The 24919-nt window shown below is 39.0% G+C and overlaps 2 protein-coding genes across 10 annotated transcripts in view; both read right to left on the reverse strand.

The window, feature by feature from the left end:
- Positions 1-17917, reverse strand: part of LOC124375536 (solute carrier organic anion transporter family member 5A1) — a 40134-nt gene extending 22217 nt beyond the window's left edge. Inside the window, exons 1-3 of the mRNA XM_046833985.1 lie at positions 17870-17917; positions 17585-17785; positions 15710-17101 (exon numbers count right to left, since the gene is read on the reverse strand). Coding sequence (XP_046689941.1) covers positions 15710-16658 — 949 coding nt within the window. The 5' untranslated portion in view covers positions 16659-17101; positions 17585-17785; positions 17870-17917. The remainder of the gene's footprint in view (positions 1-15709; positions 17102-17584; positions 17786-17869) is intronic.
- A 3258-nt stretch (positions 17918-21175) lies between these two features.
- sulf1 (sulfatase 1) overlaps positions 21176-24919 on the reverse strand; it is an 87737-nt gene continuing 83993 nt past the window's right edge. For 8 of the 9 annotated variants that reach the window (XM_046833799.1, XM_046833795.1, XM_046833793.1 and 5 more), the window contains one exon: positions 21176-22902. In XM_046833799.1, the coding sequence (XP_046689755.1) occupies positions 22127-22902 (776 nt within the window). In that variant the 3' untranslated portion in view covers positions 21176-22126. Of the gene's footprint in view, positions 22903-24612; positions 24647-24919 lie in introns of all 9 variants that reach the window. The other variant, XM_046833802.1, reaches the window with a different exon arrangement.

Below are 24919 nucleotides of genomic sequence, written 5' to 3' on the forward strand. Positions count from 1 at the left end.
CTTGTGGATGAATGAACACAAATCTTCACAAGCCCACTGCAACATCTGGTGAAACATCTTTCTAGAAGAGTAAAGTGTATTATACCAGCAAACTGGAACTAAATGTCGAATGAGATGTTCCACATTTAGTCCACATTAAAGGCAAAGAAAAGCACATATGATAGTCAGGGATGCACAAACCTTTGTCCATTTAGTGTATTTATTTCCTACACATTAAAACCACATATGGTTTCAACAGGCAGTAAAATTAGCATGGTAGCCAGAACAGAGCCTTGGGGAACTTCATAGACAAACATGAGAAATCCTTCCTAAAACCAAATTCATCACTCAGGAGTCATATGAGACTAATAGGTTCTCACATTAGTAAGCCTCACCTGAGGCACATAGAAAGCTCGGATTTCAGAAAGGACTTTGTTTCCTTTAAGCAGGTGTGACTTTGAAGCTAACAAGTTGCACAGTGGGCGCCAGGGCCTCCCAGTCCAAAGAGCTGCAGTGATCCATCAGACAAAGGCAGCAGACTGGCTGACACAGGAGGCAGACAAAGAGCGAGAGAAAGAGAAGTCATCGACTGATTCACACGGTTAACTCAACAGACTTAACTACAGCAAAAAAGCGTCAGATGGAACGCATGCCAGACAAAAGCACATGTCGGATTACTACTATAATTTCTACAATAGTTTTTAAGCCTGAAACATTCCAGATAACTGATCCCTGGTCCATGTAATAATGTCAGTGGTGCAGTCTACATCGGGTGTTTAAGCGAGCCATGCATCACTCTGCAAGCTGTGGTCAATTTACTTCCTGTTTCAAGTTGGGATAAAGAGTTACCATGGTCATTTATAAAGGAGCACCATCTATAGCTCACCTTTGTGGTGTAAGTGCTTGCAACAAGATCAATGGTTTTGGAATCAAGGGCTTGAGATAAAAAAAAAATCTTTGTGAACTGTGTATCTGGGTATCAGACAGGATTACATACATTTTTCTACCATAAATACATGTAATTTCATTTAAAAGCAACTGCGAACAAAACAAGTTTTCCTCCCAAAACAAGGAAAACACACTGAGTGCTTGCAAGTCCAGGAAGCCAACAGGAGATAGACTTCAGCAGTACGGTCATCTGCGAGACTGGTAAAAAGGCAAAAACCAAAATAACCAATCGAGGAAATATAGCAAACTCCCCCAAAATGTCTCTATTCACAGTTCATGCATAATACATGAACATGGCTTAAAGCAGCTCGATTTAGTTTTATGATTGCAGGCAGTTCAGACAAAAACGCCCTAACTATTAAGTCTTTGTTTTGCTTGCCATCTCATTAAACTATGTCCTCTCTTGGCCCTGCTGGCTTAATGACCCCATCGGAATGCTTTTACATTGTGATATATGCTTTCAAGCTGACCAACAATTTAGCTGACACAGCTGCTTGTGGACCAGCCAGAGAAAGGGTCTTAAGCGTTTTTTTCTGCAGATGTGGTCTAACACTTGTGCTTTCAGACAAATATCAGGACATCAGTCCAGAGAGTTCACAAAATTTGTTAAAGGGTGAAAGCTGGTTTTAAAAGGATGAGAACAGTCCGGAAAACAGATCCCTAGTCCGATTGAAAACATTAACTGGGGTTCACTTGAACCAAACACTGGTCTGCAGGCTCTTCGCTCTGAGAGACTGATATGTTCAGTCAACATGCCACATTGATTCCAGTGATGTACGAAATTGCATGATTTGATGTGAAGTCCTCAATGTGAAGGCAATTATGAATCACTGAATCTGTTAATTAACAGTATGTCTGCTTGCTATCTATTCACACTGATTTCTACACTCCTGATAAAGAGTTCCCTACAGTCCATTCTTTTGTTACTTCATCTGAACAGCTTCCAGATCACAAAATGTGCCTGTATATTATATAGTAAGCCATGCCCAACCGTACTGTAGCATCCTTTTTTAAACTGCAATCTATCAGTCAAATTAGCAAACCAGAATGTTATATAAAATCGTTTATATAATCTCAAGCAAATATTTTGTTTTTATTAATTTAGTAGTCAAAGCCTCCGATAGTTGCCTACAGCATTCTTTGGAGAAACAGGAAAACCCTCCACCTCATGAAACTACTCCCGATTCAAATAGACTGCAGTGGCTGTATGCCAAAAAGGGCATTAATTGCAAGAGTAAAATGCAAACTTGTATAAAACACTACAGCTGCTGCTGAGACAGAATTAAATTATAAGTGGTTGTGTTAAAAGGCAGGGAACATTTCAGTAGTTTGACAGACACCTCGAAAGCATCATAAATAACAATCATTAAGCTGTTATATATTTTGCTATATAGTAAAAAAAAATTTCTCCTGACTCCTGATGCCTCAAGACTGCTTTAACCTTCTAATTAAAATGATTATAAAACAGTTTTTTTGGATCTACATGATCCCTTGGCGAATAAAATCCTGAATTCAGCCTTAAACTGATCCACACCCACAGTCCAATTCCCAGTTTCATCATGCTGAGACGGTGCTATACCTGCTCTACAGGGGTTCTCTTAATGTAATGCTGACTCCATTCACTTTTTCTGCTGATCCCAATGCCAACGCACAGCATTCCATCCAACGCTGACAGCATCATCTGGTGTACATCTGAAAAAGCTACGTGCTGACGTAAAGCCCCTCTCAGGACCGAACATGAAGAATGAGTCAGCAATCACCGGTGAACACCTACAGAACATTGCAGAACACGGGAGTTGTAGTTTGAAAATGAGCAGGTAAGCAATTCTTGCCACGGCTTGTCTTTTTCTGAATTAATATTGTTTCTTTTTGAGGCTCCTTCAATGCTCAAAGTTATAGCAAACACCAGAGCACAACCTATATCCGTATCTTTGGTTACTTCAGTGTCATGTAGGATTCTAGCATGTCTCTAAGGGTGATGCTTTTCACTGATCAAGCTAATACTGAAAAGGAACTATAAAAACAGAAACATAATATAAAAGTGATGGCACATGTAACGTCAGAAATAAAACATTAAAATTTAAATGTGGAATGAAATATACATATGAATTTTATGCAAGCCATCTACAAACATTTCAAAAATATATTTAAAAAATATATATATAAATATATAAAAATAATTCAATATTTTCACTATTCAAGCAATAAGCAGTAAAGCCATATGCTTGTAATATCAGTGACCTGATAATACATGAAGCTGATTCTTATTTTTGTAAAAGTTTATCCAACTTGAGTTCATTCAAATTCACTTACATTCCCTCCTTTTCATTTCAATTTACATTCTTTTAAATAAATAAAACATTTTTTTGTATTTGTAACATTATTTTATATTAGAAATTATATTATAATTGAAGATTTGCATCAGTTGCTTCTCATATATGGCATGACCTGCCAAATCTAAAGCCGCTTGGGTCTGTGTGCCATGGTTTGGGCATCTTTGTTCTAAAAGCATTAAACAGTAACTAATTTAGTAACTAGTGATTGGGTCAGAGACAGGATAGTATCACAGTGGCTCTTCCAGCTTTCATCTGTCATGTTGCTATTTAACATGCTGACCTTATTGTGGTCAAAAGATGAACCTTCACATGTAAACCAGCCTTCAGAGCTGGCCAGAGCGTTTATGATTTATTTATCCATTTCTAAATTGTGCATTGTGTTACACTTTGTATTTTGCTTTATAGGTCACCTAACAGGACAAAAAAGCCAAATCAGGCATTGTGTGGTACCACAATAAGGTCAGTTTATTAACTTGTAGCATGATGGATAAACTGTGGCAATAGCAATCTGCAGCTAGTTGCCTTTTGGGTCCACTTGAACAGAATCAAGCATAGTTCATTTTAAAACCCGACATGCGAAAACACCCTGAGGTCATTTGTTTCTGGGGAAAAATGCTGAGTCATATGGAGATCACTGAAACAGACAGCGTATGAAAACGTCCTTAGAGAAATTGAGACCGAAGAAAGATGCTATTGATTTCGGAGATTTTCCACAGAAAGCATATTCTGAAAGCAATTTCTCTTCAATGGAAAGGATTCTTGGACTATATACAACTTTTGTAGCAAAAGCCTGGTTTATTTTTTCGCCTCCACTTCCACATGAGATCCTGCTTGACCAAGCATTACAGAACCTACACTGTCTTCCTGCTAATCCAGAGGAGTGTATTGGGGGTGTGTGTGCGGGATGAGCACTGCAAGGTCACACTATTTCTTTCTTAATCCCTAGATACAGCAAAACCTTCTGACCTACAAGGCCGAAGTGCTCATCTCCAAACAAAAAATTGTCACCTAAGACTCATGGATTAAAAATAATGGTTTGCTGTTTATGGATATACACTGGATATGAGGGGAAAAAAAATCTCCTAACAGAAAATACCATAAGGTTTTCACAGGTTTTTCATCTGTTTAAGTGGAGCTTCAGTATACTGCTGCTAAGTGCGTTAATACGAGCCTGCGATTTGCCTTGCAACCGAGAAAAACACATTCTGACTAATCAGATTTGAGAGATTGACAGAGCTGTGGTTAATAAAAAAAATATGTTAAGCTAACGCATTTCATTGGTCAAAGCACAGGTTTGCCCTTAGGAACTCATTAACTTGTGATAAACACGGAAAAACAGGCTATGCTAATGAAGTCCCTTGTGTTACTGTTGTGCTATTTTTCACCACCTTAACAATCAGGCTATAATGTTCCAGTCTGAATGTAAACCTAGCAAAGAAGGAAAAAACCAAGTAATAGAATTTGAAACACCTTCTAAAAATGGTATGACTGAGTCTCTGGTGGTGAAATTCCCAACTGTGACAAAGATTAGCTAGTTTATTAGCACATACAGGGCCTGCATACTTTGCTAATGTTAGTTATTAGCAAAGCTTTTGACCGAATAAGAATACCTAGACAGGTTTTGCAAGTGTGGAATTAAACCTTTCACTGAAAATATAGCAATTTTAGTCAAGGTTCAAATACAACCAATAACAAAGGCAGGTTCATTCATCAGGCCATTTGAGAAATGAGCTATATTTTGACAGGTTTGATTACTGTGGAAAAAAAAAATCAGTGGCAAGGCAGAGTAAGATTAAAATACTGAAATACATTTGTGGCTGTGGAATATTTTGTGAACTTGTTTACTAGCAGTTAGCTAGCAAAGCTTATTGAACCAAAAACTGGCCACATGACTAGCAACTATAGGTCAGGAAGGAAAGTGTTCACATATTTTCTGAATTAATTCCACTCTCTGGATTTTTGGTCAGATTAGTGAACCAATGATTTGTTTGAACGCTGGATTTTTAACAACAGCTGAGATGAGTGGATAGAGAAATGTGTTTTCCGTTTTAAGGTTAAAAACAAAAGGTTTCATCTGTTCAGCGTATATGGCAGTAATACAAAATGGAGCATTTGGTATTATTCAGAGCCATTAAATAGAACTGAGTGGCTAAACCTTAAAGGTGACTAAACCTTCTCAAGTTTTCCTTTAATGTTCAGCTTCATATTTATATATCCTAGCAGGTGGAAGGTGAATAAAAAGAAGTCAAACATTGGGAATTTTAAAAGCATATAAAAAATTATATGTACCTATTTAAAACCAGTTAACCAAATCTTGCATTATGACCCTTTGATAATCTACATTATACATTAGTGTTGGAATTCCATCGCAAAGCACTGAAACTAATCCCTTTGCATTCCTTCATGGTCACTCGCTCCCTCCAGTGCCCCAGGCAGCAAGATGTTCTCGCAAACTAATCTTATTCACAGGGAAAATCTCAGTCACCTGACTAAAGAAAAATGAAGACATCTAAATTACACAATAGATGCAACAGAGCCACGATGAAGTGAACGTGAATTGCAACTGGAAGCTGTTTGTTAGAGACTTAATCCTTAGTTATCAGCTCTTAAAACCATTTTGTCACATGCCAGCTGGATGTGGAGAAAAAAAAGACAAAGAACAAAAAGGACAGCTGCTTCCTTTTCACTAAAACCAAAAACGAGTAAAATTGCCGTAACTCAGCAGAAGCTGTCAATATTTTTTTACTTTTCAAAGCTGTAACAAAAAAACAGTTAGTAGTAAAGCTGAATCAGGAAAAATGTGTTGTACAGGGCAGTAAATACACCATGAAGAGTGATCACATAACATTCGCTTTCCGTTTTCTGAACCACATCTAAGAATAATGAAATGATTTAATTTCCAGTGCTGTAAATGCAATAGCTACATGCATTCTAGCTAATAAGTACACTAATAGCTAAATCAAATAACTAGTGCCCAAATCGATCATATCTGACTTTACTAATCTTCTAGTAGTTTTAATATTTTGCAATAAATAATAGAAATATAAATAAAGCATTAATTTATTAATTTATCTGGTACACTTCGCCTCACTTTTTAAGCTGGACAGAAAGGAGTTTATTTAGAAATAATTCACAGTAACTTGATAAATCACTGCATTGGCTGAGCTGCCCAAGTGGAAAATTTTAAGTTCATGCTATGCTTAGAAGCTGCTCTCAAGACATTAAGTCATTATTTTGGCATTTTCGATTGTTAGATTTGCCTTTGATAGAGTTTTGTAGGTTTTTACAAATTTTTAATTAGTTGCTCTTAGGCTTATTGACAATTATCAACAAATATATGTTTATTTATATAAATTCCATTTGCATAAAATAAATGTAATTAAATAAAAAAATTTAAACGTGCATTTCATTCTTGCAAGCGTGCCTCATTCAAGCTAAGGTTTTTCCTCGCTTCTAAAAGCTACACATTTTCATTTTCTAAGGTCAGCATGTGATCACATGCACAACACTGCTCGGGCTACGCAACATTCTGTTACAATTCCGCTTCTTCTCAATAATGTTGTGTAAATTATAGTTCTATAAAGTCGAAGCAATTCTTTCTAGATAAGGGGGTCTGCCAATAACAATAAATGTGACACTGTTTGACAGTTGTATTAACAACTGATATAGAGTTAAAAATAAATAAAAATCAGCTGCTATATCTCATTCTATGCATACAATATCGCATTTACGCAGTCCTTTTTCTGAAAGAAATCTGCCAAAAAAAATGTAACAACATCCATGGTCCTGTTGGGTGCAAAAGTTTACATCGTCAATGGTTTTTCACTGAAAGAATCGACACTACCTCTCTGTAACTACACTACACACGGCACAACTGATGCACAGGCTCTCTATTGCGTGTAACACGTTTTACCACTGTACTTATGAATTATACATTTTTATACACACCACAAATTCTCTTCACAAACACTATACGGACAAAGGTTTGTGGACACCTGATCGTTTGCGCTTTTTGAACGTCTCATTCCACATTTACTCCCCATTTGCTTTTATAATAACTTTCACTCTTCTGGGAAGATGTTCCACTAGATTTTGGAGTGTGTGTGGACATTTAAGCTCATTCACCCACAAGGATGTTAGTAAAGTCAGGTTCTGATGTAGGGTGAGGAGGCCTGGAGTGCAGTCAGTCCAACCTATGTAAACCATACCTTCATCAAGCTGGCTTTGTGCACAGGGGTATTGTCATATGTCATTGGCATCGTCATGGGAACATTAAATGCTATTGCATCCACAGACATCCAATACAGATGTGTGCCTCCAGCGTTGTGGTAAGAATTTTTGAAAGAAGCACATATGGCTGATAACAGCAGGTGTCCCAATACTTTTGTCTGTGTAGTGCAAGTCTTAAACCTGTAATCCATCTTCATACAGATAATCTGAACAGAAATCTTAATCTATAAATAACTTGGAGAGCTGCTATATGTACATTTGTTTCCTTTTTCGTATAATGCGAATTGCGTGTGCATTTTTAATGTCTCGTGAACAATAAGGTCTTAGTCCTCCCTGGCACTCTTGTGTTTTTGTGGCTGTTATGATACCAAATCTCCCTTTGGGGATTAATACAGTACTCTATTGTATACCTGCTTCTTTAGTATACTTAAACGAGGCCCAAAATTATGTAAATAGTCACATAATGTATTCTTGTCACTTGCCCAGTAATGACCAAACTAATTAATAAAACTTTATATTAATAATGTTATCATTATTCATATTACTGCATCATTTCAGCAAATGCAAGCGTTTTCTATTCAGGTCATCAGAAGCCTGTTGCCTGTTGGATCTGGACATCGAGCAAATTATCCGCATGGCATATCAGGAATCTGCCCTATATATAATATTACAGATACAGTACTGCATTATCCATCTGCTTTACGCTTCCTGATATATCAGGAACAGTCTGGGTGACAACCGAATGCGCCGCATGCCTTCGCCATGATCACGAACTCAGGATAAGTGACAGACGAGCCCTATGCCAGGACTGGTGCAATCTTTATAAACGTGCCATATGTACACACTGGGTGAATCATATTTATCTTAACACATGCTGCACGGTTTCAGTGGCTGACGAATAGCAATAGCAAGGCCTGGGAGATGGATTTTTTTCCCCCCATACAGTTATATAAATTTGCTTTTTAATGGTGTATGGGGACAAAACAACTCCCAAACTGGAAATGAACACATTTATACAAAATAATAAATAAATAAAAAGTCACCTTTTTTTGTTACGTTTGTCAAAAGAAAAAAAGAAAGAAAGAAATCAAGCTGGAACAATGTACACACAATGCAAAGTGTACATGCCTAAGCACTTGTCTGGCTGTCAGGACTCCTACAATACAAAGTAAAAAAAAAACTGGAAAGCAGGATTTTGTCTAATTAAAGCACAAACATTTATCGAAGGAATTCCAGCAGTGCGGTTGACAGTGCTATGTTGAGATTTCACAGAAACTTTTCACATCTCTTCCCAATAGTTGTCAGCTTGGCCACTGGTGTGCAGCATGAGCTGTTTTTCGAGCTCCTTGTACACCTTTTACATTCAGAGCTCTTTCACAGCATGCACTCAATTAAAGAGAGCCAATACTGCTATTAAAGTAGACCCTTTTAGTGACTTTTTGAAAAAAGATTATAGCCACAAATCAAGCAAAATTTTAAGCAGACACTGGCAATTGTTCTGAGCTTGATATGGCTCTCAAAATCAAATCACAGCTGCTGTTATATGAGCTAAGAGAACAGGTTTAGCATGTAATGACTAACTTGCATGACTCTTGTACAAGCTAACAACAATCACTGTTTTGAACGGCTCCTAATGACTGACTGCCGGTCAGCATTGCTCTGAAAACCAATCGCAGTTCACCATTACTCCCAAAGACCAAACGCGGGTCGCCAATACTCCCAAAGACCAATCGCTGATCATCATTGTTCCTAAAGACCAATCACCAGTCACTATTTTTCACAATGACCAGTTCAATACGACTGTTTTGCAATCCTGTTAAAAATTACCCATGCCAAAATATATAAAACAGTAAATCTATGGTGACATGACCAAAGATGACTTCATAAAACAATATTGTATTGTTTTGTATTCTAATTAAACTTCTATTTGTATTCATTCATATTCTATTCTAAAAGTCTTTTAATATGTTGAGAAATATCAATGAATGTGTCTAGGAATGAATAAATAAAAAGTGAAATAAATGAAAAATGCAGAGTTGGGTCTTCTTTCTTTTCATGGTTATAGGTTATCCACTATATCAACAACTTTAAGCTCTTCCCAAATATTCCACTTTGAGATGTGACTTGTGTCTTGGTAGTGGTACAGGGCAGGAATTCTTGCCTACAGCAAAAGAGGACTCTGGGTGATTTAATAGCAACTCTAGCACGAAGAACGAGAATTAAATTCCAAAAACCACAAAATACTGAACAGAAACCCGACGCAGCCAAGGGCAAGGCCTCATCTCAGGTGTGTTTACTTTTCCACCTTCGAAAATACTAACCAGTGATTTCATAACAAGCGAGCACTCTTCTCTCGCCAGCTCCAAATGATGTCATTCACTCAGGTTTTTCTGCTCGCCTCCCATCATCCCACCCTGTCATAAATGAACCAGAGTCTAAGATGTACAATGCTTGTCTTTCAGTCTGTAATGAACGGAGCCATGGAAGGTCCAAAAAATGTCACTAGACACAAATCCGACCTTCATATGATAAAGGTAACGATTGTTCTTAAACAGTATTTTTAATTTTATTTATTTATTTTTGGATAGATAAATTTTCTTTCAGACAGAAAAAACTAATTACGGGTCTACGATTTGGTAAACTAAAAAGCACAGTTTGTTCAAGTTGGTGGTATGTTTGCTTGGATGAAGATCCTGACCAATCTTTTAAATGTTCTCTGTTTTGCAGTGTATCAAACCAAGATGGGCTCATCAGGACGTTTTGCTAATCGAATTACTTCCATCAGCATCTTTAAATTAGCTGAGGCATTTACAAAACCCTGGTGCTCTCCTAATATTCTCCACTTAGTCGCAGAACCATCGTTTTTAAAAAGGATGTCGAAAACCTAAAGAAGAGCGAATCGATCAATTTTGATGACCTGCAGCGATCCTGTGTTGGAGCTGATTTGCTGAATGAGCCCTAGCAATTTGCTCGAATTGACATGCATTAGCCATAATACTTTCGGACAGGCACTAATGAGGATTAATGTCGTAACACGTGTTCAGGTCTCGTTTTGAACACGACCTGACGTGACTGTCGGGACAAATTCGGCCTCTGGGACACCACTCGGGTGTAACAATCCTTTTGCATTGCTGGAAAGATTTCATTCGTGACCATATATATATATTTTTTAATATCCTGCTTAGAACGCGAGAAAAAGTCCATTAAGTATAATTAGAATGAACGGTATTTCAAATGATAAATTGACATTTCAATGAGACATGGAGAGAGTTCACGTCAAATGGTTCGGCCTGTAAATCCTGTCTGACATTTACTGTCCGGTCAGAGCACAGCAAGGACGCTGCAGCGTGCTTAAACATTGAGGAGGGAGAGGGTGGGGGGTGTTGCAAGAGGCATAAAGAGCCCTACAGCCATTGAGTGCTGACTAATGTGTGTAACTGTAGCCTGGTTCAGTTGTGGGATATAAAAAGACAGCGGAAGCCCACGGCGCTGGAACAGTGGCACCTAGAACATGACTGAGGAGCGGCAGATGCACTGGCAGCTCTGGAAATGCGATCGCCATGAGGGACTGGAAGAAACCGGCATATAAACATTAAACCAAACTCAGGAGCAGCCAGATGTTTCCCAAACAGTGTGTATGTGTCTGCGGAAGTGTGAATAGGACACAAAGCTCTTTCGAAAACATTATGAAATTGCTGGGAGGAAGAGTAGGATAGGAACAATAGGAAATAAAAACAATACAGAGGGTACAACAGGGACTTAGAGTTGGCAGAAGTCTACCTTAAAGCCTCTAACAGAAAACACACACACACACACAAACACACACACACAGCAGACATCCAGCAGCTGTTCCTTTTCTAAATTTAAACAGATGCAGCATGTTCTCTCAGTGTATTGACTGAACAGCCTGCTACTGTGTATTCTTAAGCACTTTAAAGCTCCGGCTACATCATCTACTCACATAATCCACAAATCCCTCCATCCATCCATTTACCAAAATCATCTAGCCATATTAGGCTCCACCTACCCATATCACCCAAAGCCACAAAATGCATTAAACTATGTGAATTCAATGAATATATCCACCTTTACATCCATCCACATCATCCATGCATCCAAAAGGTCTGTGCGCACTGTCGTTCAATCCATCCATAACCAGCCATTTATCATAATCATCTAGTTTTCCATCATTCATCATCAAACACCAACATTCTGAACAAGTGATCTATTACTCAAGCATTCATTTATATTACAGTCATCCATATATATTATCCTCCGTCTACCCAAAGCGGCAAAACCCACAAACTCTATCCTCCTGTCTACATCATTTAAAAAGTTGCTTGATACTTGTCACGTGTACATTAGATCACGGTAAATTTCTGTCCTCCTCCTCCAATGTTAGGAAGCTGGAGTCAGAGCACAGGGTCAGCCATTACACAGCAGCCCTGAAACACAGTGGGTTAAGGGCCTTCCTTAGGGGCCACAAGAGTGGCAGCTTGGCGAGTGGCACCGTGACTTAAACGTCGCACCTTTCAGCCATCCGTCTATCCATCTTTAACAGCTATATTTTGCTCCTCGCTAGCATATTATCTACATCTTCATGCAGGTATTCATGCATCCATTCATCTATCTAACCCAGGGACATTATTTTCTATCTCCACCATCATTACATCATAAAAATTCACCTGTCTATCACCACCCATTCACAACATTTATGTAGAACATCCAATTCTTCCACACAGTTTCAACCCACCAATCCATCCATCTTATTTTTCCATACATCCTCTCTATCACTATATCAAATATCCATTACTCAACAAATACACTAGAGAGCTTGCACTCTTATAATGAACTTCCCTTCACTGCCTTCTTCTCAAACCACTGAGCACAAAACAAAGAACACCCCGAACACCTCATTACTGGAAAGAACACAACACGGGAAAGCTTCACATCTCAACCCTGAGGTCAAGAGTATCCACAATGCACCGCTGATTCACTTCTCAGCGCCGTGCTTCAGGAACGAGCAATCACAAAGCCGAGTGGAGTGCATCCTTCATCCTCGCTGTTAAATCAGACACCTGACCGCTTACTCTCAGAGGGCATGACTGATACAAGTCAGCTGAAGTAGTCTTGATCAGTAGGATCATCGGGGAAGAAATGATTCAATGTGTGAATTGGTCAGAGTAAACAGTGTGTGTATGGATTGGGGGAATACAGTTACAGAAATGTGTGTCTATTAAAAAAAAAATTTTTTTAAGGCATTAGGCAATCGGAGCTGAACACAAAAGAGATGAGATTCACTGCAGTAAAGAACTTGTTTGGGGTTTATCCTTAAAAAAAAAATGCAAAAACAATAAAAATCCCATAAACAGAGACAGTAATAGACAGAATTCTTTGAACAGGTAGACAACTAGTTAGCTCTGTGTTTAAGGCTCGAGGTTACTGATTATTTGATTGTTTTGTATATCGTATGGATGAAAGCACTTTAATAAGAAAACAGCATCAGGACATTACAAATCATCAGCACCTGATAAGCTTCATCCACAGACACACCTCTCCACCACTGTTCCACAAAATTGTTGTATTTTTCTTATTTCTATCATTAAATGCAGCCCACCCATCATCTGCATGCTAAGTAGCAGTAGAGAAAGATTTCACGCGTATGAGCGCGTTTGTGGCTACGTCTCGATTTAAAACTTGAATCAATTAAATTTAAACTTAAACACAAAATTTGAACTCGTCTACACAAATCTGGATAAATATGAAAACATTTCATTTTCAATCGTTTCCTAAAAGTTGCCCTTCCACAGTGAAATGTCTGAAAATGCTCATGTCCCTGTATCCCTAACCGCGTTATTTCTGACCTGTAGTTTATTTACTTTCCGGCTCTTTGAAATGCAGCAATGACTAAAAACGCATCGTTTTCCAAAGCGTTCGTTTTCAAATGAAGCCACTTTTTTTCGAAAAGCTATGTTTTCGTTGATAAAAATGCCGTCTCAGTGTGTATGGAAGGTCAAAATGGAGAGAAAAACGTGTTATTCAAACAAAAACGTATTATTGTGGACATGGCCTGTGTGTGTGTGTGTGTGTGTGTGTGTGTGTGTGTCTAATATATATATATATATATATATATATAAAATATATATATTTACACACTGCCTTAAACAAGCTTTTTGAGCGAAAGATGATCCGTGTTTGCCCTAGACAAACCGTGTATAAGCGTTTGCTCCAAGAGAATGAAGGCATGAGAAATTATTCGATTAAGAATTGAAACAACAACAAAAATAATAACTGAAGACTCTTTTTCAGTGGACACGCAGAAAAGGCTGGGGCTCACGGGCATGAGGGAAAGCGAGTAAAGCGTGTGCGTGCATAAGAGTTAAAAATATTAATTGAAATAATAAACAACAGCAGCTGCAAAACAGAACTCTGTGTGTGTGTGTGTGTGTGTGTGTGTGTGTGTGTGTGTGTGTGTGTGTGTAGCCCAGGCACGAACATTGGGACTAATCAAACGGTCTCTCTGGAGGCCCCACACACGCACGCATGCATACACTCCTAGCATGGATATTCACTCCCTGTTTTTCTTCCCCTCAGGTCTTCAAGAAATGAAAACAGAGTTTGAATTAATAGGTCGAGTGGAAGCGCTCTGAAAACAGGGACAAATCACGTTTTCTGCATCTACACACAAAAGGGTTCCCTTTTCTTCTGAAGGAAATGTAAGAGGGGAAAAAAACACAAGAAAACAATGGATCTTTATCATTTGTATTATAAAGGATTATAAATGTAGATGAAAACTAAATTAATTGTAAAAAAAAAAAAAATCGTTTAGCTGAAAATAAAGTTACCTCAAGCATAAAGAATGGCCTTGAAATGCTTGGAAATTTTACACAATCTGACGGCTGGAGGACAAAATTTGTCCTAACTCAATGTGCAAAATTTAAATAAATAAACATACAAATAAATAAATAAATACATTTCTGATAAACACCAAAAAAACTGATTAATCTTCACAAGCTGTAACTTTTCCTCATTTATAGTTAGAACTCATTCTCCTCAGCAGTTCACTGGTTTAAATGCATTCAAATCTTAATAGCTTATAAAGAGGCTCAGATCGTGAATGTTTCACATCCACAAAGACATCATATCATCAGGGTCCCTATGTGCATCGATGAGACCGTTGAAGACTAGGAACAGTCCACATGAGCGGCAGTTTGGGAGATGCTCTGACCCAGTCGTCCAGCCGTCACAATTTGGTCTTTGTCAAACTCACTCAACTCCTTAATTTGCCCATTTTTTTCTGTTTCTAACACGTTAACTTTGAGGACACAATGATCACTTGCCACCTAATAAATCCCACCTACTAACAGGTGCCATGATGAAGAGATAAATCAGTGTTATTTACTTCACCGCTCACAATGTTTAATGTCAATCTTATGCTTATACAGTATGGGACTGTAAATTGCTGTTTTGCTAAATTATGTACTGTAATTTGGGTAGGGTGGACCATGTCTCCATTATTTTTAAGTTACGATCCGGTCAACGGAATGCATCTCCATTGTAAGTCGGGGACTCCCGTTATTTAGGAATTACCTATTTAGGAAAAAACATTATTATTAAATAATTAATTGTTTTTTTTTTTCCCCCTCTTACATAGTGTATATGTGTATGTACTGTTGATCTACTAAAACTCAGAATCACACAGCTGAGTACTGGATCTGATCTACCACACTGCCACAGTGTCATTTACAAACTATGCTGACATCTGAAAGGTCACATCGAACCACAGGGCCTGTCAAATCATTCAGCATTTATCTTGTCAACATGTATCCAACATTTCTTTTCCAAGAACACACTGAAAATTCTATGGTCTACTTTTTCTTTTTTTGCAGTCAGAAGCAATGAGTCATCCATGCTGATGGTAACCTGCCTCCAGTTGCTTCAGCATTCTCCTACAAAAACACTCCAATCAAGCCCAGAGGACCTCGAAGGCGGTTCTGCCGTGACCTTGGTGCCTGCGAGAGTACTGATTCCTGCTGATCATACAAGCATCATTAACGGCTTGCTGGTCATTCTGTCACCTTGGGCAAATCTGCAGACCGTGTCCGTCAAGAAAGAAATGGTGCATTGCAGCTAAACAAACATTGATAATCAAGTATTTGCATTCGTTTTTTTTGTACAGTGATACACCCATGCAGAGAACAGCAAAACCATCTTACCAAGGTACAGTGAGGCATTCTCCTTCTTCACGTTGTCATCCAGGTAGGTCGGGCCAAGAGTGTAGATCGGCGTGGAACCCATTCCCACCAGAATCTGGGCGCAGATGAAAAGTGCTACGTAGATGGAATGTTCTTTGCCCTCCTGGTCCCGCGGGCACGACGCAACACCCAAACCTTCTCTGCTGCCGTTACCGTTTAAGCAGAGGCCCTCGTTTCCGGTGGACGAGTTCACTTCCTGGATCTGGTATGGTGGCGAGATGAAGTGCGGAAGAGAGAACAAAGCTGCCCCTACGGCTATGAAGACCCCACCGACTGCCAACCATCGCGGTCTTTGCCCCCGACCCCCGAAGTAGCTTATAAAGACCACGACAAGCAAGCTTCCGATATCGAAGCAGCTCACCAGCAGTCCTGACTCCGAGCTCCTCAGGCTGTATCGCTTCTCAATGGTGGTGATCACACTGCTCAGGTAACCTGACACCATCAGCGACTGGATGAACGTCAGGTAGCACATACAGAACAGAAAACACCTCGAGTCAGCCAGAATCACCCTGACATACTTCCTCACAGGGAATCCCAATATCCTTGCTAAAGAAAAGCCTACTTTTTTGCTCCCAGCCCTGCTGCCATCGGGTCTCGTACAGCCGCTTAGACCTACCATGCTAGACATGCTGGAGGGCGAGAAGTCAGTTTGGCTCGGAGAGTCCAGCTGGCTAGACTCACTTTTTCCCTGAAGCCCACTAAAAACTAATTGATCTGTATGGATTGATGTTAACGTAGACGGAAGCTTCGGTTCAAAAGCCTTGTCAGCCGCTGTACCGCCTCCGTTGAGGACTGGTAAACTTTTCGATTTGTAGTAACTCCCCGAGTCGCCATTTCGGCCTTGGAAATCGGTGGCTTCCAGAGACTCGGACACGTCACTCCCGGTCTCATCATTATCGGATGATGTCATTTTTAAAAGGAACGAACAGATGGAAAAAAATCAAAGAGGTAAATCAGGATGGGAAGCCTGGAACATGTGAACAAAGCATCGATCTACAGCCTTAACAGCACAAACTGCTCAGAATCCACGAATCTTCATGCATGATCTACATGCACAAGCAAACCTCGTGTCCTTACAAGACAAACGTGGACACGATTTACACTAATCGTCTCAGTCATTTCTAAAGTCAAGTCCAGGCAATGTTTGTTTGGTTTTTTTTCCTCTAGTGAATTGTTTGGCTACTAATCACATACAGTATATCATTTTTTCAAGGGTTTGAAAGGGTTCCTGGTGATATTTTATTCCAAAAAAAAAAAAAAAACAAAAACAAAAAAAACGCTCCTCTTCATCAGGCCAGTTGTCACCACATCCTGAGTCTCTCCAGCACGCCGGGCTTGTGTTTGTGGTGTTTCCTAGAAATCAACACAAGGAGAAAAATAAACCATGGAATTCACAAGAACTCATTGTTGTTTAATAGACAACACAAAAACAAACAAACTGAGGAAGAAAACAGAGCTTTGGGAAGCTCCTCGGATCAACACAGAGGTCTAACAAAAGGTAGTCCGAGGAGACAAAGAAAAAGAGTCAAGCATGGAGGAGAAACCAGCGGCTCCTTCGGAACGCAACTGATGTAACCAAAAACGGATAAATGGCAACACTTTGCGTGCACGCGCATACATGTAGCGGACAAAACACCGGGGGGACACGAAGCGCAAAAATGGTCCAAGTCACGACTTTGGGGGACACAAATGAAGCCGAGAACTACAGCGGGGACAAGCGGACAGAATAAAAGAGAAGAGTGGAGAGGAGAGGAGGGGAATAAAAGAAAAGAAACAATAAATAAATAAAGCGAGAAGAGAAGGAGAAGTGGAGGAGAAGGTAGCAGAGGTACTCACTCGGAGGTAGATCTTGTCCTCGACGCGACCACTCACTCAGCTACTCAATGTGATTGCGGATTGTGGAGGCGGTCAACATGAGGAACTCTGGGAGATGTAGTGTTTCAGGAAAAAGAAGAGGAGGAGGAGAAGAAAAAAAACACGCACCCAAAGCATCCAAGCTGATCAAATCCTGACCAGATCCACAAAAGCATCAGGATTCTACAGAAAAACATGAAATGATTAATAAAGGTTCAAGAACCTGTACATAAGACTACATAGGAATATAATTAGGGGTGTACATACACAATAACCTGGACCAGACTAAAAACACTGAACAACATCTAAACATCTGGACTCTCTGACTACAGTGTCTGAAAGGAGGATGATGTCCAAAGTACATTCCATCTTGGAAAACTCCTCCCATCGACTTAAAAAAAACACTGTCTAAGAAGTGCGTCCTGTAGGGGTGTAACGATACACAAAATTCACCGGTCGGTACATTCCTCGGTTTTTAGGTCACGGTTCAGTTCGATTTCGGTACGGTTCGGAAAAAATGGACAGAATCACTTTGTGGTAGTGACAGCACAATCATTTAAATGCATCTAGTTTAAATGAAAACCAGGGGACCCCCATCCCCCCAAGTTCATGTTTTTGAGCTTTATAGAACGGTCCCTTAATGCTTATGAGAGGTCCGGGACCCCCCTCAGCTCCCCCTCAATTCGAACACTGGTTACGGATGTTTATGCCACACTTATATAATGTTTATGTCCTGGCCATTTTCAGTGCAATAATAGTTACATGTGCAGTATTTTTTATAACTATTATTGCAGTCTGACTTTTTCTGCCATTTGTTTCATTCCTGCTACAGTAAATTTTTTAATAGGGTTAGAAATTGATTGTACAGCATTTACACATAATATATAACCTGAATGTGTATATTTTTATTTTACATTTCTTATATAACATTTTTACTGTGTGTCCTGTGAGCAACTGCAACAATGTCAATGCGGGATCAATAAATAATTCAGAGTCAAATGCTGGAAATCTTCAAATTTTTTCTTCTTCATCGTCTTCCTCTTTTTTTTTGAAGGTACATTAAACAAACTTTGGGATACAGTACGGGGAAGAACAGGGTCCATTCCTCACATTGTATTGTCAACCTTATACACTAAAGCTTCATGTATTTTTATATCGATAAGCACATATACAGTATTTAGAGTTCTAAGCACCTGAAATGGCGAAAATCTTTTTCTTAATCATCTTCTTCTCCTTCATATTAAATCTTAATTTTCTTCTTCTCAAAAGTATATGAAACAATATTTATTTATTTATTAATTTCTAAGAAACAATGATCATTTTCATATGTTCAAATAAAGAGTCTGTTACAATCTGGAACAATCCGAACCAATCCATTGGCATGTGGTGGGTGAATTGATAATTCTGTACGATAAACGTTCCTTTGTTTTTTCCTGCCTGGATCTGCCTGATTAATCCTGAAGCCCTACCTATGCATTCTTCAACTGTAAACACTCGCTGAAGCTGAGGATGTTTCTCCTGAACAGCGTAAAGATCCATGAGGTTACTAATAGCTATAATAACTACATCGTTAAAACCAATTAATAATTAAAGAGAAAAAAAGGGGGTGGGGTGGGACTTTACCAGTTATAAAGGAACCAGGGCCCATTCTAAAATATATGTGCTTGCAAATCTTATTCAATCAGTGGCCCAGTCTATGTTCTTTATTCATGCTGGCTGTTTTCCCTAATGAAATGTAGCTGTTTTTTCCTTTCTGCTTGCTTCAGGTCTTTTCTTCTGACTCGGGTTCAGATCAGGTAACCGACTTGGCCACTCACCCACTATAGATTAAACAGCCTCTAGTTGGCGCTGATGAATCGCAGTTTAACTGCGTAATCATCGTTTTATTTCAGTTACAATGTACTGGAGGAAATAGCTGAGTGCATTGTGGCTTAACGACTTTGATATGCTACGTACACCAATCAGACTGCTTTCGCTAACATCACCTGAACTTTTCGAATCAGGAGATAAGCACAGAATATTCTTTAAACAGAGAGTCAGCATTTTACATTTAAGTAAAGATGATCAGGAGATAGCTATTTACCAGCTATTTCCTGTTCTTACCATAGAGAAAAATTGAAATAAAAATAAAAATAAATAAACAAAGTCAGGTACTGATGTAGGTGAGGAGGCCTGGGGGTGCAGTCAGCATTCTAATTTATCCCAAAGGTGTTCAAAAGGTTTGAGGTCAAGATCTTCTACTTCAACCAATATGAACCATATCTTCATGGATCTGGCATGGAGTCAGGTGTCCCAATACTTCCACATCCATATAGTGTACGTTTGAATAATTTTCTTAATGTGACTCAACAGTGACATCTGGTGGCACAATCACGTACCAGGTTTTTAGGGACACTTTTTTTGTGGCCTTTCAGGAAACCTCTTAACTCAAGAATGCTTGTTAGATTAAATAAAATTAGATTAGATTCAATTAGATTAGATCAGATCACCACGATCAATCAATTGATTATTTGCAGTTTCCTGTTCATTGTGCACACGGTCCATCTTCTGTTCTTTGCATATACAAGAACAATAAAATGTGCATAAAAGCTGCTATAATACGGAAATGAAATAAAACAAAATGATCACAACTCGTTTTCGGCTGGAGGGCACCCTAGAGGGCACTTTCTCTCATTTTCTTGCATGTAGAAGAGTCTATAAGGCACTTTATTTCATTCTCTTTAAATAAATGGCACCCATTAAGCAGTCATCACACGTCCTAATTGACTGTAAAAAGCACCCGAGATGACACTGTTTTATTTACTGTACTGGCAGCTTCATGCCACCATTTTTCCCACCATGGGGACATTAAGAAAAACATATTCTGCAATTAAAATGATAAGAAAAAGGATTTGTAAGGAAATGAATTCTTTTTTTCCGAGGGAGATGAAACCGGTAAGTATGAAAAATAGGGCTGTCTAAAGGAACTCGTTAACGCATCAACGCAAATTCATTTTAACAGCACGGATATTAATATAGAATGAATAATGCAGCGCACATTTTCAGTTCGACCCGTGGCCTAACCTGTAGGTGGAGAAATGCAGATGAAGACATAGACAGTAAAACAGAAATGGAGAAAGAAAAAGTCTTCTGAACAGAAAAGTCATACAAAACTACAGAACCTGGAATTTCAGTTTTTTTTCCATGTGTCTAACAGATATGAACAAGTTTTTTTGAAACGCATCTATGACCTTTGAAACATGTCTAGTCTTCATGCTCTATGTTGAGTTTGGTTTCACTAATAATAAACATACATTTGCATAAAGTTTGATATTTGTCCATGCACATGTTTGATTAGAGGATTAAAAACTTTTAGAGCAGATACATCTGTAAATCTGATGGTGCTGTAAATCTCAAACTCAACATGATGTGCATCTTTAAAGAATCCCAACGAAAGGTGTTGGGGCTTAACAAATAAACTCGCACCACAGTACATAGTCTTGGATTTGAAGGTGCTGAAAATCCTTCATCCCCTGTTAAAGCCACATCAATAGAAAATAATTTGAGGAGATAAAAAAATATATAAAAATGATATCAGGTTTGACAAAGGTTTATTTCGTAACAGCTTCTTGGCTTTCCAGAAGCCAGAATTGTTTCAACGCCTCAGAAGGATTAAAAAAAAACAGCATTTTATGCACTTTCATAAAACCAGTCCAGAAATCACTATATTTTAACTTCAGCCATGAAATCAAAAATATTTTCAGTTTCCCAGCAGAAAGTCTTGTGAACGTTCTCGTGTGCGCGTGAATGCATTATATGTAAACCAAATACATCTTGAGAAATGAACCTAAACATCCCCCGTGAACTGGTTCCACCGTTTAATCTCTTGAAGACGAGAAAAATGTGCTCGAGCAGGAGTCATACTGCAAACCGACATGCTGTGCAATTCAACAGAAAACAGACACCAAATTGCGTAAAAAAAAAAAAAAAAAGAAAGGGAGACTGAAAAATGGGCTGTAAATTAATTATAAAAGATTGTTTGGGACGTTTTTTTGAAGGTATAACTGTAGATTTTTAGGTTGTTCTGTGCTCTCAGGTTAAAGCCTGGTGTCTGTGTAGTGTTAAGATGGTCAGTGTTTGAGAAAGTGCATTAAACCTTTCACTCTTTCCACCGTGTGAATTATTTCCGTGTGGTTCTTTTTTAATGTCCGAGTGCAATGGTTTCACCAACAGAACTTTTACAAAAATACATTACAGCTCTGTGTTGTTGGTGTTTTTCCACTTGAAATATTCATGAACTCAGCATTTCTGCTGCATTAAGGCTTCTGATCTCTAAATATATATATATATAGGCATATTTTACAAAACATTTAACACTGTTTTCTAATAAATCAATGCACCAATTAAAAAAAGAATAAAACAATAAAATTATGTTTTATGATACAATATTTAGCCCGAACTCTGCACTCCTGCACTTAGTGTCTTTGAGCAAGAATGGCTTTAGGTCATGTTTATCCCTCAGGCCGATGTGCTAGAAATAAAAATTTATAGACCACTGCCTTCTGAGTCTTGAGATTTTTGAGGTTCTTGGGCATTAAAAGTATGCAAATTATGGAGTGAAGCTGGGGAAGGATCAGTGTTCTCTGCTTGAAATGGAAGCCTGGCTGGTAGGTAGATCTGGGCCTCGAAAATGTCCTCGTCCTCCTTGGTTGTTTTAAGAGGTCCTCCGTTTTCTCCTCGCGCCCTACCGAGTTCTCGGACCGTCTCCAGGTCGGCGCTTGTGAACAGAAAATCGTGGCGTGTTTCGAGCTCGGTAAAACCGTTCCCGCTGAAGATCAAGTCGTCACGGTCCGGCTCGTTCTTCACGCTCCAAGATCGAAGGTCTTCCCGAAGGTTTGAGGCATGGGCTGGAGGTTTCGTGGGCAGTCTTTCCGGGAGATCGTTGGCTGATTTAGGGGTCCACTGAGGACTCAAAGGGGTCGTGGGGGTTGGTTTTTGAGGTCCTGAAGTGAGCACCAAGTGCCACTCTGTTGGCTCAGCGACTCCTGTGCCACTGGCTTCCTCTACACCCCCCGCCCCAGACCCCAGATCTGCCCACGGCTCTAGCTTCTCAGTTCGGTTCTTTAAATCGTTCAGCAGTGCAAACATACTATCTACATCCTTCGCAAAGTTGGCCCAGTCTTCCAGGCTGGGACTGTAGTTGTGTCTGTACTCAAACAGACTCTCGTTCAAGCTGTACAGTTGTGCCAGTCCTTGCCAGTTGGCGTCCTCGGTGAAGTTGGGCAGATTAAGGTCGACGCCTGTCCCATGCAGGCTGCGTGCTGGAGGGAGGGAATGAGAACAGAGCGACATGGTCAGCCAAGTCTTCGGAGCACAGAAAAGAAAGGTTTGGATGGTGTGTAAAACATGCAGCCATGCATGACTTTGGAAAATGATAATGGAGCAGATAAATTAGTGCAAAACAACAACATTTCACACAAAAGCCTCTACCAACTAAAGCAATAAGCACTGAAGGAACTGAAAGATAACAAACAGGCTGACAGATAACCAGAAATTCTCTATGGCATGAACACACAGATTGATAAAAAAAAATCCCTACAAAAACACACACACAGACACACACCCAAAATGCCTTTTTTTGGAGCTTGAAAAAGAGAGTGCAGGAAACCTGGAATGAATGAAAAAGGCAAAAAACAAACAAAAAAAAAACCCACAAAAAAAAAGAAAGAAAATGGAAACCTGAAAATCAGTGTATTAGGGAAAGGTGCAATGTCTTGACGGAGCAAGCAATCCCAAAGCAGATTAAACAGATACTCTGGACTACCATGTACGAGCAGGAAAGCCCTGAACTGTATCTGGGTTGTTGTGGATAAACAGGATGGGAGGAGGATGAAGAAAGGGTTTTAGACTCTGAGATTTATAGGGATGAAAAGCTTGGCCTCCTCAATTTTGGCCGCTTTCGGTGCTGCTGTTATCTGGTAAGCAGGTAAAGCAAAAAAAAAAAAAAAAAAAAAGTGAAAAAGAACACAGAGAGAGAGAGAGAGAGAGAGAGAGAGAGAGAGAGAGAGAGAGAGAGAGAGAGAGAGAGAAAAATACAAAAAAATAGAAATACAGAATGTGTAAAGAAAATGCTGGATTCAATGTGCGTTTCTGTTTTGAACAATTATCATTAAGGAATAAAAGTACATTTTAAAAGCAATGAATGAACTACTGAATATACACTATATGCACAAAAGTATTGGGACCCCTGACCTTTCCAGCAAAATGTGTTTTTTCACCAATCTGTTACCACAAATGCTTGAACTGGAGACCAGAACTTGTTCCATCATTACAATGCTACTGTGCACAGTTTAGTGAAGACATTCTATACATCATTTGGAGGGGAAGATCTTCTGCTATCGAGCTCTCAAACTTACTAACAAAACACCTCCTCACCTCATCTACATCAGTACCTGATCTTACTAACACCCTTGTGGCTGAATGAATCTCACACAAATCTACACACACACACGAAAATCTAGTGGAATAGATGAGAAGAGTGGATCTTATTATAAAAGCAAATGGGGATAAATGTGGAATGGGATGTTAAAAAAACACACATGAATCTCCACAAACTTTGTCCTATGTATATTTATATGATTTCCAATATAATTTATCTTACAAACTCAATACACCGTGTCCCCAAGAATCCAAAAATGTTCTAATTTAGTGTAATTTATTCACCCACTTAAGATATATAAAGATAAATCGGCAGTGGTTAAATTCTCGACTGAGCTTCAATCATTCCTGGTTACGAAATCTTACAAATGAGTTTCTGAAAACTAAACTCAAATGTAAAAACACATTGAAGGTTAAGGTTCAGTTCACTAAAAAATGTTCTGTTGGAATTACCTGCTCGAATAAATGTCAATAGCATACACCCAAGCATGCACACACACGTTTAGCTTGAATGCGTCCTAGTGGATTAGTGGAAATGAGCTGGCCCATGCAGTTATATCGGAACACGGCATGGATAAATAAAAGGTGGATACCTGTGTGGATCATAGCTTCCTCCATCTTTACTCCCTGATCAGGAAAAGAAGAGCATTCGAATGTTAATGTGTCAATCGTGGATCGAGGGAGAGAGAGAGAGAAAGAGAAGATAGACATTGACATTGTAGTCCTGCATGCACAGCATTGGACCCTTACAGAGGAAAAAAAACCCTGGTAGATAAGACAGTGAGAAGAATCAAGAGTCAGAACTGGGGGGAAATGTCAGGGCAAATGTCTGTATACATTTATGACACCGAATACACAAACAGGTTACACAATTTACCCACTAAATTGGCTAATTTAGAT

The sequence above is a fragment of the Silurus meridionalis genome, chromosome 21 (assembly GCF_014805685.1).
Source record: "Silurus meridionalis isolate SWU-2019-XX chromosome 21, ASM1480568v1, whole genome shotgun sequence".
In the NCBI taxonomy this organism is placed as follows: Eukaryota; Metazoa; Chordata; class Actinopteri; order Siluriformes; family Siluridae; genus Silurus; species Silurus meridionalis.